We start from the raw sequence: 11,613 nt of genomic DNA on the forward strand, positions 1-11,613 counted from the left end.
CGCAAGAACTACTTCACAGTTAGGGCGGCTAGGAGCTGGAACCAACTTCCTAGGGAAGTGGCGGTGGCTCCTACCCTGGGGATCTTTAAGAAGAGGCTTGATGACTACCTGGCTGGACTCATTTGAGTCCAGTCTTTTCTCCCGCCCAGGCAGGGGGTCGGACTTGAAGATCTACAAGGTCCCTTCCGACCCTACTTCTGTGATTCTATGATTCTATGGTCTATGGAGCTGTATCACGTGACCTATGAGGATGGTAGTGAAGCTGGGAACTTGGGGAAGAGGCAAACAGGGGTAGGGCCTGCTACCAGAATCCAGGGCATGCTTGCCCCACTGGTAACATGTCAGTAACAGGGGGCAAGCAACAGTTATGTTAATTTGTGCCACTACTACTCACCCTATTGTGGCTAGTAGTCCCCCTGCCAGATCTGGCCTGGGGGGTGGGGTGAATTAGACACCTCTGCATTAGGAGTGGACTTAGCTCTGAAACAGAAGGCTTAATATCTGCCATCATTGATGATGGTAACTTTGCATAGCCTTAATATTCCTTTAAGTGGCTTGTCCCTTTTTGGAAAGGAATATATGACTGGGAAGGACTCTATAGACTTGAGTCCAGTCCTTTGCTCTTGAGAGCACCAGATCATATATATCCCTTTCATAAAGTGATCAAGCTCTATCTTAAAAACCAGGGAGGCTTAAAAATCAGGTAGTGGGGGCAACTGCTCTTGTGATCAAGAAGCTGTTCTACAACCTCACTGCTCTAAAGGTCAGAACATTTTTTTCTAATCTTCACTTTCCATTTATTCCTTCCCAGTTTATCCCCATTTTATTTTTGTGATAATATTATCCTTTTGCTCAAATCTCTCCACTTCCTTGCTGGAGTTTATCCCCAGCTCTGTTTTTTCTAGACAGTGATCAGATGTCTCTTCCACTTGTGTTTTGCTGAGAAAAACAAGACAGGCTCTTCTAGTTTCCTCTTGTAAGACAGATTCTCCATTTTCCATGATCATCCGAGTCTCCTTTCTCTGCACCTGTCCCCTTTTGAGTTCCTGGTAAGTTCTTGGTCTCAGTAACTTCCTATAGTAACCATTTAATCATACAATGTGTGAAAAAGTATTTCCTTTTATCAGTCTTGAATTTCCCACCTTCTGATTTCCTGGAACACCCCTAACTTTTGAGCTAAGAGGCAGGGAGACCAGATGTTCCCAATCTCTCTTCTCAAGGCCTGTCATTCTCCTGTCCCTCTTCTTAAGGTGGCACAAACATACCTTTGCAGGCACCACCTCTGGCTGTGCCCCCAAACCTGGCACTCGGGTGGCACAGCTCAGCATCCGACCCTGAATATTAGGTTAAGAAATCTGAACTCTGCGGCTAGAGTAGCACAGTGTTGCAACTATTTGTACAAAGGCAAGAAAGAGAACTGAAGAGAAGCATTAAAAACCATGGGAATAGGAACAACAACTCCTCACCTTGGTCTGAGGGGATCAGCAGAAATCAGCCATGCCAATAACTCCTGGCTCAGAGCATCCTTTGGGACATCAGAATCTTCTGGAAAAGCAAAACTGTAACAAAGGCACTTCAGAGTTAAATTCAACTAAAGTTCAGTTTTCAACGAGTTGTTTCTACAACTTGTTCACAATGGCTTTCTGTTTGCTTCCTGTTGCAAATGTTTTTGCTCTGTTTCAGGCAACTAAGAGGCATCAGGTTGAAAGACTTGGAGAACAGAGCCAGCCTGGAATATAAACAGAGCAAGCCATTTCTCCCCACATGCCACAGTGCTTTTCTACAGTCTTGGTTCTGTCTTCACCAGACAATTTTGTCACGTAGCACTTAGGATCAGCCCTCTTGTCTGCACAGAGGAGAGGTCTGGAAGTGAGAATATCACTTCCAACGTCAAATGGAAAAGACTTTGCCAGACTGGCAGTGATTGGCTTATAAGGGAGCAATGGCAAGAGAACTTCATAGACTTCATAGAAGTTAGGGTTAGAAGGGAAGGGACCTCTCAAGATCATCGGGTGCAGTCCCCCCACCCAAGGGGCAGGAAGTCTGCTGGGGTCAAATGATCCCATCAAGATAATTATCCAAACGTGCCTTGAAGGTGCTTGCACCATTTCTGTAGGGAGTCTGTTCCAGACTTTGGGAACTCAGACAGTAAAGAAGTTTTTCCTTATGTCCAGTCTAAAATGGTCTTCCTGGAGTTTGAGACCCTTAGATCTCGTCTTCCCTTTGGGTGCCCTTGTGAACAGATGTTCTCCCAGTTCCTGGTGGACACCCCTAATATATTTATAGGCTGCCACCAAGTCCCTGCTGAGCCTTTGCTTTTCCAGGCTGAAGAGTCCCATGTCTCTCAGCCTTTTCTCATAAGACTTGTTCTCTTGTCCTCTGATCATGTGTGTGGCTCTCCTCTCGACTCTCTCAAACTTCTCAGCATCCTCCCCAAAGTGCAGAGACCAGAACTGGATGCAGTACCTCTTGTCCTTCACTGTCTCTAAATAAGAGCTGGATGCAATTTGAAGCCCTGGATCTCAGTGGGAAAGTTTGGACCCTGATTTGAATTGTGTACCTCTGGCTCTTGTATAAATTCATCTGTTCTCTGGCTGCAACTGCTTCATTTCTCCCCAGGCAGGAGCATATCATCTAGCTCCCCTCTCCAGCTACAACTATCTTATGCTACATTATTCTTTGTTAGCTGTATCACTCCATGCTCTAGATCTCTATAGTTTTGAAACGTCTTCTTTCTGCTCCCCAAACTCCTAGATAACTCCTAATCTGGACCAGAAGTAGCTAAACCCCCATGGATTCACGGTTCTCTATCTTTTCCAGTCTCTTTCCTCAAGGTACTGCTTTGAGCCTTGGTTATTGCAGCAGCCAAGGCAATTCTCCAGTTGTTTCCTTCTTAATAGAAGCCCTTATGTTGATGTCTGAGCATCCCAGCAGAACCATAAGCAGTGACAGACAGTTTAAATTAAAGGGCATTTTGATCTTAATAACTGGCTTCCCTTTTGTGAAATAAAAGCTTCAGGAAAGAAGAGGGAATGAAGTGGACATCTCAATGGCTGGGGGTGTTCCTCCTGACTGTAACAAGAAAAGAAACATAAGCAATTTAACCCCTTTCCAGAATGACAAGCCCTTTGCATTAACACAAAAATCAGCTCTCCTCTTTGTAGTCCTGCTAGCAAATATGGGCAAGATTCTACTCCTCCTGTTAGGTGCAGAAGTGGACTTAGTGCCCAAGTATGATCCTATTCTATCCTGTTCAACCCCCTGAAAAACAGTTAATGCAAAAGGTGGGCAGCTCCTCCTTCTCACTGCTTTTCTGTGAGTCTGGCTTAATGGTCTGATGCCAGTAGGTTACAAAGGTAGATGCATAAATAGATTTTTCAGGGGCTTGAACAGGGTGGAATAGGATCATAGTGAGGTGCCCAAGTCTACTTGGATGCCTAATTGATGGAACAGAATCTGGTGCAGCATCTGTATATAGACAGGATTTAAGGAGTTCCATGAACTCTGACACCCCAGAGCTTGATCCTTAAACTACTTCTTATAAATGGAGCACTACAGGTGGAATGAATTGACATTTGTGTTCAGAATTCACAAGCGGCGCTCTGTTTTTCAGCAGGACTTTCAGTAGTGTCAGGTTTTTCTCACCAACCTGAACAAGAATCTAATTAGAGACACGGGCAAATATTTTCCAATGTGACTAGTGACTCTGGGTTTCTTGGTGGTTGAGTGCTTGAGATGCCCCTGTGCTGGCTGGTGAGCTCGCAAAGTAGAGCCATAGCTATACCCATTCTCCTCCATGTTCTCTTCCTTCTCAATTATTTGGTCATGACTCAAGGGCCATGTACAGCAAAGATGCTAGTAAACTTATAAGAGCAGTGTAATGAGTGTTTATTTCCCTGGGACACTACATTAGGGCTAGTTAAAATCTACCCTATTAGAGACCTTGTAAAAATCATCTTCTTATAATAACAATAATCATAATAACATTTACCACTATTATCAATATAAAATAAAATCACTGTTTCCATAATTTTTTTAAAACACAAAAGTTTGTCATTGCTGGCCTTCTAAAATGTGAAACTGGCAATTGACAGACTATGCAACCAACTAGGTTGTTTTCATTGTCCAAGTTGACTCAAGTACAAAAAAGCCAATTAAAGGGCATAAACCAGAAAAAGTTAGACATAAAAAGTCTTGTTAGATCAGCCAGGCGACTCCATTGTGTAATTCCATGGACACTAGATAGCATCCCTTTCTCTCACAATATTATTAGCTTTTATTAGTAAGCAAGACCTTGTATTTTATAGAGCTAGTTCAAAAGAAAACAAAAACCAAAAAACCAAGGAAAAAAACCAGTGGAATATTTTCCCCAACAGAAGATGATGATCTGATTAAATCAGAACATTTTTCAGGAATTTTTGCATCAGTTTTATTTAGAAAAAATTTAAACATTTCATTCTGATAAAATCTAAATATTTTACTCTGATAAAGCTGAAGTGCCTCTTTTAAACTTGTTTCAACTACTGTTATCTTATGCCACACTGCCCTGTATTATAAAAATGAACTTTATTAGAATGAATATTTCAATTAGGGATTTTTGTTATTTCTAAAATCGTTTTTGCAGAATTTCTTTAATGGGAAATTTCAGAATGTCAGGGATTAAAGTTCAGGATTAAAGAAAATAATGAAAGATGGAGTTTCATGTAGAATAGAAATTCCAGGTTTTGACCAGGTCTAATTTTTAATGCTGCTTTATCATCTGGAAGGGTGCTTCAAGAGACTCAAGCACAGGGATCTTGCCCTTCAGTTGGGAGACTCTTCCACAATTCAGTAGCTCTTTACATTGTATATCTTACCTCTGCTTTCTTTTGTTTTTTAGAAGCCAGACAAAGAAGTCCTTAGCTTGCTGGGAGCCCAGCTCCAAGCCATAGCTGTTTATTTGGGGTTCAGCTTCCCTCTTGTAGGGATCAATTGCGTTACTGAAAAGGCAAAATTCAGAGGAAGTGACCATTGGACTCCACTAGGGGGGGCTAAAATGCTTCTCTTTCCTAAGATCTGACTCCCTTCCACCGCATCCCCCATGCCACCTACCAGCAGTACTACAACCTCACATAAGAAGCCTTGGGTACTGACAGTGGCGAGACTCTTGCTGTCTGGCCATTGGATAGAGACACTTCCTGGCATTCACAAAATAAGCCCATGGCTCATCACTGGTGTCTATCCCAGCCTCTACATCATCTTTAGGTTTCAGTAGCCTCAAGCTTGGTTAATAGAAGCATGAAAAAGTCTACACACTCACTCATTTTTCATCTCTCTTCTGGCCAGCAACCATTCCACAAAGTTCTTCTTGATCATGTTGTCTATGGTACGGCTATAATCGCTAGCCAAAATGGCCTCAGAATAACGTCTCTGCAAAACTCTGCTGCTGGGACTCTTCATGTTTCCACTGGGAAAAAGAAGGGAGATGGAGTTAGCAATGGACAGAGAGAGAGAATGTTTCAAAGGCTCTTGCTTGTGATTTGAGGTGGCTGCCCCATTTGGTCACTGTCATTAGAGATATTTCAATTGATTATTGAACTGGTTCAATAACTTGATAGGCACAAGGTGCTTAGTGGCTGCCTTGTTCCTTCTTTCCTTCCCTCTCACCAGGATACAGTAACTCCTACTAACTTATATGGGATTCATACATATTGGGGGAGAGGAGGCAGTATCACAGTCTTAAAGAGGTCAGGGGCTACATACATTATACTCACCCACTTTATGTAACTGCTCTATAGTTTCAAAGTGTCAGATTGTTGAATTCCTATTAGCTTCTCATCCAGAGGAAGGAAATCTCCATTTTGTTCCTGACCAGCCTCTGTTCTCTTCCTGGTTCACTTGCAGCTCATTCCCCTTAGACCAGTACAATGAGATTTGTAGTGAGGTCTTGATACTTGGCTACCATCTCTAGTCTGGCTTTCCCCCTTACAACTGATATGTACAAGCTCTCATTGACACTCTTATCTCAGGTGCATTGGAAGACTATGAGTCTGACGTGGAAGTGATATGTCCAGAGAAGTCAATGAAACTCTCCTTGATCTCAGGGAGGAGCTGGAACACTGTACTGAAAACGCTTACCTGGTGCGGTTCTCCTCTGTCAGAACGAGGCTCAGAGAGGCAAGGAGGAGGGGGAGAACTTTCAAGGCCAGCATTTTTCTGACTTGTTTTCTCTAATCAAAGACAGAAAGCAACACAGAAGGCTAATTCTTTTCATGCACAGCAGGAAGGAAGTAGTATGACAACAGGAATAGTGGGCCAAAAGGTGAAGTGGGTTTGTGCACATGTACATATGTGACTGTCACACAAGTATCCGTGTCTCTGCTTTTCCCCTTTTGAGGTATGGTGTGATCCCTACCACTTTTGCTTCCAGGAGTTTTGCTTCTAATGCTGATTACTTCCCTAGGGCTGACAGTAATACACTTCTTTCATTTACAATATGACCATCTTATTCACTGGAGAGTGCAAATCCCTGGAGGCACATATACTGGCTTTCTGCAGATTAGCAAAAGGGTTCTGTACACATAGGCAGATTAATGCATGAGCCAACTGGGCCCAGGCCCAGGGGCCCATGCTTGGTGCAGATGAAACCAGTGACCACAAAGGGCGGCAGGCCATAGCTGCCAGGTGCTATTTGCTGGGTGCCACTTCAACCAGACTGAGCCACTGAAGGGCGAGGGGCCAACCCTGGAGCTCGGCCTGCACTACATGTACCTGGCCAGGAGCGGCTCCTCACCCCAGTGCAGCTGTGGGGGCAGGGTAAGCGTTGAGGTCCCTGAGACGGGGGAATACAGGGGAAGGGTAGGCCCAGGGCTCCAGCGAATCTTAATCCATCCCTGTCTGTACACCTTCAACACTTTAGGGACTGATCCATGTCTCAGTGAAGCAGTGGGAGTATTTCTGTTGCCTTCAATAACTCTGGATCAGGCACTTATAATGGTATCTTGACCGGGCCAATCCAAGGGTAGTTGGCGCCTTAGGCAAACTGTGTACCTCAGCTCCAATATATCTTTAAGGATGACGTTGCCAGCAGTATGCTCTTGTCATAAGTCCGCTTGAGCATTGAAAAGGTAGGAATCACGAGGGGAGTAAGAGAGCTGTGAGGTGCACTTAAAGCCATGTCTGATCCCTTGATGTAGCTGTGTGGAGGTAACCAGGAGCTGTAGCTGTGATGCTGTAGCTGTGATGCTGGTTGATTCTATCCTCAGAGATCTTTTCAGAGGTCTTTCTCCCCTTACAAAACCAAAGGTCTTAGTCCAAGGTGCAGCCATAGCCAGCCAGGGCTGTTATTTAAAACAATGCTCCTGTTATTTTGTTCTGCATATAATTTTGGTACCCACCAAATTCTGGCACCCTAGGCGACCACCTAAATCGCCTAATGGTTGGACCGGCCCTTTATCTCGATATTCACATAACACTTCTGCAGAGATTAAGAACCTGATCAGATTTCTGTTTAAGTCAATGGAATGTTTTTATTGAGTATGATCAGACTTTAAATAAGGACATGAGCCAAACTTCACTGAAGTTAGTGGAGAGGCTTCATTACTGAGCCTCCAACAGATTACTCCGTTAATGGGATCCAGCTCTGGATCCTTCCCCAAGATGTTTTCACCTTAGATTGCTTTTTTAGGTCGTGTGACCTTGTCCCTATTTGAATTCACTACCCCTCACACACTGGACCCCTTTGAATGACTCACTTAGCTCTGCAAACACTTTTCAAGAACATTCTTGCTTTTTCACTATACAGACAACCAAACACATTCCAAAATAGATTTGGTTGTACAATATTTCATTTTCTTTTTAAATATTTTTAGAATTTTTGCAATGCTGAGTTTTCATATCAATAGCCACAGTAGTAAGAAAGACAAAATAAATATCAGGATGGAAAAGGTATGTCAGAATTTAATTGCTCAGTCCTGCAATCATTTATGCATGGGCATATCTTTACTCCATAAGAATAATGACTCACTATTCTTATATTTTCACAAGATTAGAGGCTTCACTGTGGTTTACAAAAATTGTGGAAATCAAAGATGCTTTTTAGATGTTTTTGTAATTCACACAGTGTTCACTTCTAGGAAATCAGGACATCTAAAAATATTTCTTGCAGTCCTTTTAGTAAGAAATACATTTGATGTAAGACCTCTGCATTTATCACCATCAACTTAGCAGCGTTTAAATCAAAGGTGTTGTGCTCACTGAAGATGGACAACCACCCTAAAATGTTTGCATCCAAAACAGTACGGCAAATAAGGATGTGCAAGCTACAGAAGTAAATGGCAGTAAACTCTTAAAGCTTTTTGAATTAGAGGGAGCGAGAGAGGGTTTAAGTAACAGTGACTATTCCCTCTTTCAAACACTTTGATTGCACATATTGGGATGTTAATGGATTTGAAAATAGTTAAATTGGTGGAAGAAAATTTGTGTACCTGAAAGGAATCTTTTGTCTAGAGAAAATAGAAATAGAATTTTAGAATTGATGGGGGGGGAGGGGGGGGAAGAGAGGGAACGTGTTAAAGTATTCTTAAATGATGCTGAATTTACTCAAGCAAGGAAAAAAAGTTCTAAGCTTAAGAGGCATATGAAAATAAGCATTGATGTTAACATAATTATTTTAACAATATGGCAAGATTAGTCCTTTCCATCTTGGGTCTCAAGTCACTGGAGGATCTCAGGCTCTGAATCTGAAAGCTTTCAATGCTACCATGCATTGCACAGGGCATGAACAGGACTCCATCATCCCCATGCAGCATACCATTTGCCAGACTATCTTCCCAGCTGTATGTCTATAGCTAAGCCTTCCCATATGGGTAGGTGGTGGCCCTCCAAGAAGGAGTACCAGTGGACTATGTGCCATTTGGACCAGACCCATTGACCTGTGTGACTTGAGTGAACACTTTCCTTCTCAACTCTCTCTGGCAGAGCAATTTGGACCTGTTACATGGTAATTTTGGGCAGCTCCTGAGTTCTTAGCCCTTATCTGCACATTAATACCTTAAAGTAGCTTAAAGCACTCATTATGTAGCTCAAAGTTATGCCACTCCAGGGCAGGATTATCTCTGATCTGCACAAGCCAGCTCCTGTTCTATTAACACGTGGCTACTCCACACTGATGTGCCATTCAAGTTGAAGTTCTCCAGTATCTCAGGATGCAGTGGTCTCTCCCCCACCCTCCTGTTCTTTGTGGACAAACTTTCCATCCCCGGAACTCCTACAGCTCCTACTCCTGCCCCTAGTCACCAGGTCTCTAGTGGCAAGTCACAGCCGTGCAGGTTGGGGACAATCAGAGAAGGTTTCTAGACCAAAGGTGTGACTGCTCCAGACTCCAAGCTAGCACTAAATTGATCAATATTTGTGTGGCTCGGAGCATAAGGTATAATATACCCTTAAATGCCATGGCCAAAGTCACATAGGACTGCTCTGGTGACATACAGAAGCCATAAATAGCATATAAAAGAATGACAGAGAATTCCCCCACAACACTGGCCCTCCATAGCCCTCAGTTGCAAGCCTTCTGGAGGTACACTAAGGGAAGAAACTTATCATGGGAAGAAGTAAGGCCATGATGTATTCTAGCTGTTACCACAAACCATAGGCAGCACTGGGGAGACTCATAATTTGCATACCCCTCCTCCCAGGCTGCCTCATTACACATGAGCATGTTTTGGCACCCCAAACAGTTAAAAACTGGAAGGACACACAAGATGATAGTCTCCCAGGCTTCACCATCTCCTCTTTCCCCTCCCAGTCCCTTTGACTGTCTCTTCTGTGCTGAACCGCTTGAAGGTATAAAATCCAACCCCAGATTTCTTGAGTGACAGCTCCTAACCTGAATCAATCTTATGTTCCCTTTTCAAAATTGTAAGGACCTAGCTGATTTTTTCCAGTTCAGTCAGAGCAATTTTAGCATTGCTTCTGCTGCGACAAGGAACGTGCTCGTAGCTCTTCAGCCACATCAAGAGATGGTTAACCATGGGTACAACCTCCTTTTTAAAACTCCTTCCACCTGCAATACTCACATTACCTTCCCTGCCTCCACACTATTAATTTAGAGAAGAGTTTCAAAGAAAAAAAGAGAGAGAGAGAAAGAGGGAGATTGGAATCATACTTCTTACCTTCCTGACCCTCTGATTTCCGTAGGTCCTGGTGTCAAATTGAGGCTCTTCGGACTATTTATATTCCACAGGTACAATGGACCAACTCTATTTCCATGAAATAAGCAGGAAATTAGTCACCTAATCAGAGTAAATCAAACCCACTTAGATCAGCTCCATTAGGTCCATTGACCTACTGAGCAGGAAAATAACCTTTTAACGGGTGTTTACATTAATGGTAATTAAGCGCTGCAATATCACAGCATTAAGAATTAACTCACATTAGGGCTATAATATGAATGTCATAAACTATGTGATCTTAAATTCTGCATGGTACCACCTTTCACCTGCCAGAACTGAGACACTGAGGCAAATGCAAATGGTAGCTGGTGATGATTCTACAGGCAGTGGGTCTGATTCTCCTCTCTTTTCCACTGGGGTAAAGTAGGAGTCATTTCACTAAAGCCAATTGTAAGTGCCTAAGGCCCCCTCCAAATGTTAATTAAATACCATAATTAGGATCTGACAAATTTTAACTCCCCAAAAATATCACATCCATGGCAGAATGAATGATTGTTTGACTCTGTGATAACAGTCAGATACCAATCACGTCTGTCAGAGCATGCAGCTGGCTGTACTCTTTCACCTGAGTAGGAAGCTGGAGATTGGAGACCTCCTGGATACCCAGTTGCCCACGCCCAACAGGTGTAGGCCATTGCATGTAAGCTGGTAAACATTTGTGGTGCCTTTAATGGGAGATCCTTAACCCATAGTACATTTGCAGCTGGCTGCACATGTGCCAAGGTGCAGGTAGCTGTGGATTGGGAAGTTCCCCAAGCCCCAGAAGCCATAGTTGTTTGAAGGTCTGCAGCATGGGTGGCTGTGAATTGGGGAGCCCATTGATACAGAGCTGCCTGCACCTTGCATCTTGAAATGGTACATGTACAACCTGTGGCAAGTAGGCTGTGGATTGGGGAGCTCATTGATCCACAGCTTGCATGCAGCTGGCAGCATGAATGCTCATGATAGCTTGGCACCACAGATATCTATGAATGGTGGAGCTAGGAAGGTACCAGCATGCATGCTGACAGCTTTATGCACACCAGGCTGTGGACAGCTGGGGAATTGAGGATGTCTCTGTGCATGGAGAACCAATCGACTCCCCTGCATGGGGACCTTTAAAGCTCCATATCATGTGCACCCCCTGCAAAAAGTGCTGCTGATGCTGCCAGTGGCACCTGCGGGAGGTTGCCACTCGCCACTCCCCTCCACCTCTGACAACAGCACCGGTGGTGTCTGTGGGCAGTCCCTGGTTGCCACTGCCTGCCACCACTGCTGGTGGCATCTGCAGGTGGTCACTGACCAGTGGTTGATGCTCACCACTGCCCCCTTCCCCCTCCCCCACTGCTGACACCACAGTGGCTGCCTACGAGAGCTCCCCACTCACTGCCAACACATCCCCATTGCTGACACCGCCACCGCT

At 43.9% G+C, this 11,613-nt stretch overlaps 1 protein-coding gene across 1 annotated transcript in view; it reads right to left on the reverse strand.

The window, feature by feature from the left end:
* The window catches only part of LOC109319135 (glucagon-like), a 13,386-nt gene extending 3,146 nt beyond the window's left edge, over positions 1–10,240 (reverse strand). The window contains exons 1-5 of the mRNA XM_019548652.1: positions 10,152–10,240; positions 6,118–6,209; positions 5,300–5,446; positions 4,857–4,979; positions 1,467–1,559 (exon numbers count right to left, since the gene is read on the reverse strand). Coding sequence (XP_019404197.1) covers positions 1,467–1,559; positions 4,857–4,979; positions 5,300–5,446; positions 6,118–6,191 — 437 coding nt within the window. The 5' untranslated portion in view covers positions 6,192–6,209; positions 10,152–10,240. The remainder of the gene's footprint in view (positions 1–1,466; positions 1,560–4,856; positions 4,980–5,299; positions 5,447–6,117; positions 6,210–10,151) is intronic.
* Between the last annotated feature and the right edge of the window lie 1,373 nt (positions 10,241–11,613).

The sequence above is a fragment of the Crocodylus porosus genome, unplaced genomic scaffold (genome assembly GCF_001723895.1).
Source record: "Crocodylus porosus isolate Cpor-Errol unplaced genomic scaffold, CroPor_comp1, whole genome shotgun sequence".
NCBI lineage: Eukaryota > Metazoa > Chordata > Crocodylia > Crocodylidae > Crocodylus > Crocodylus porosus.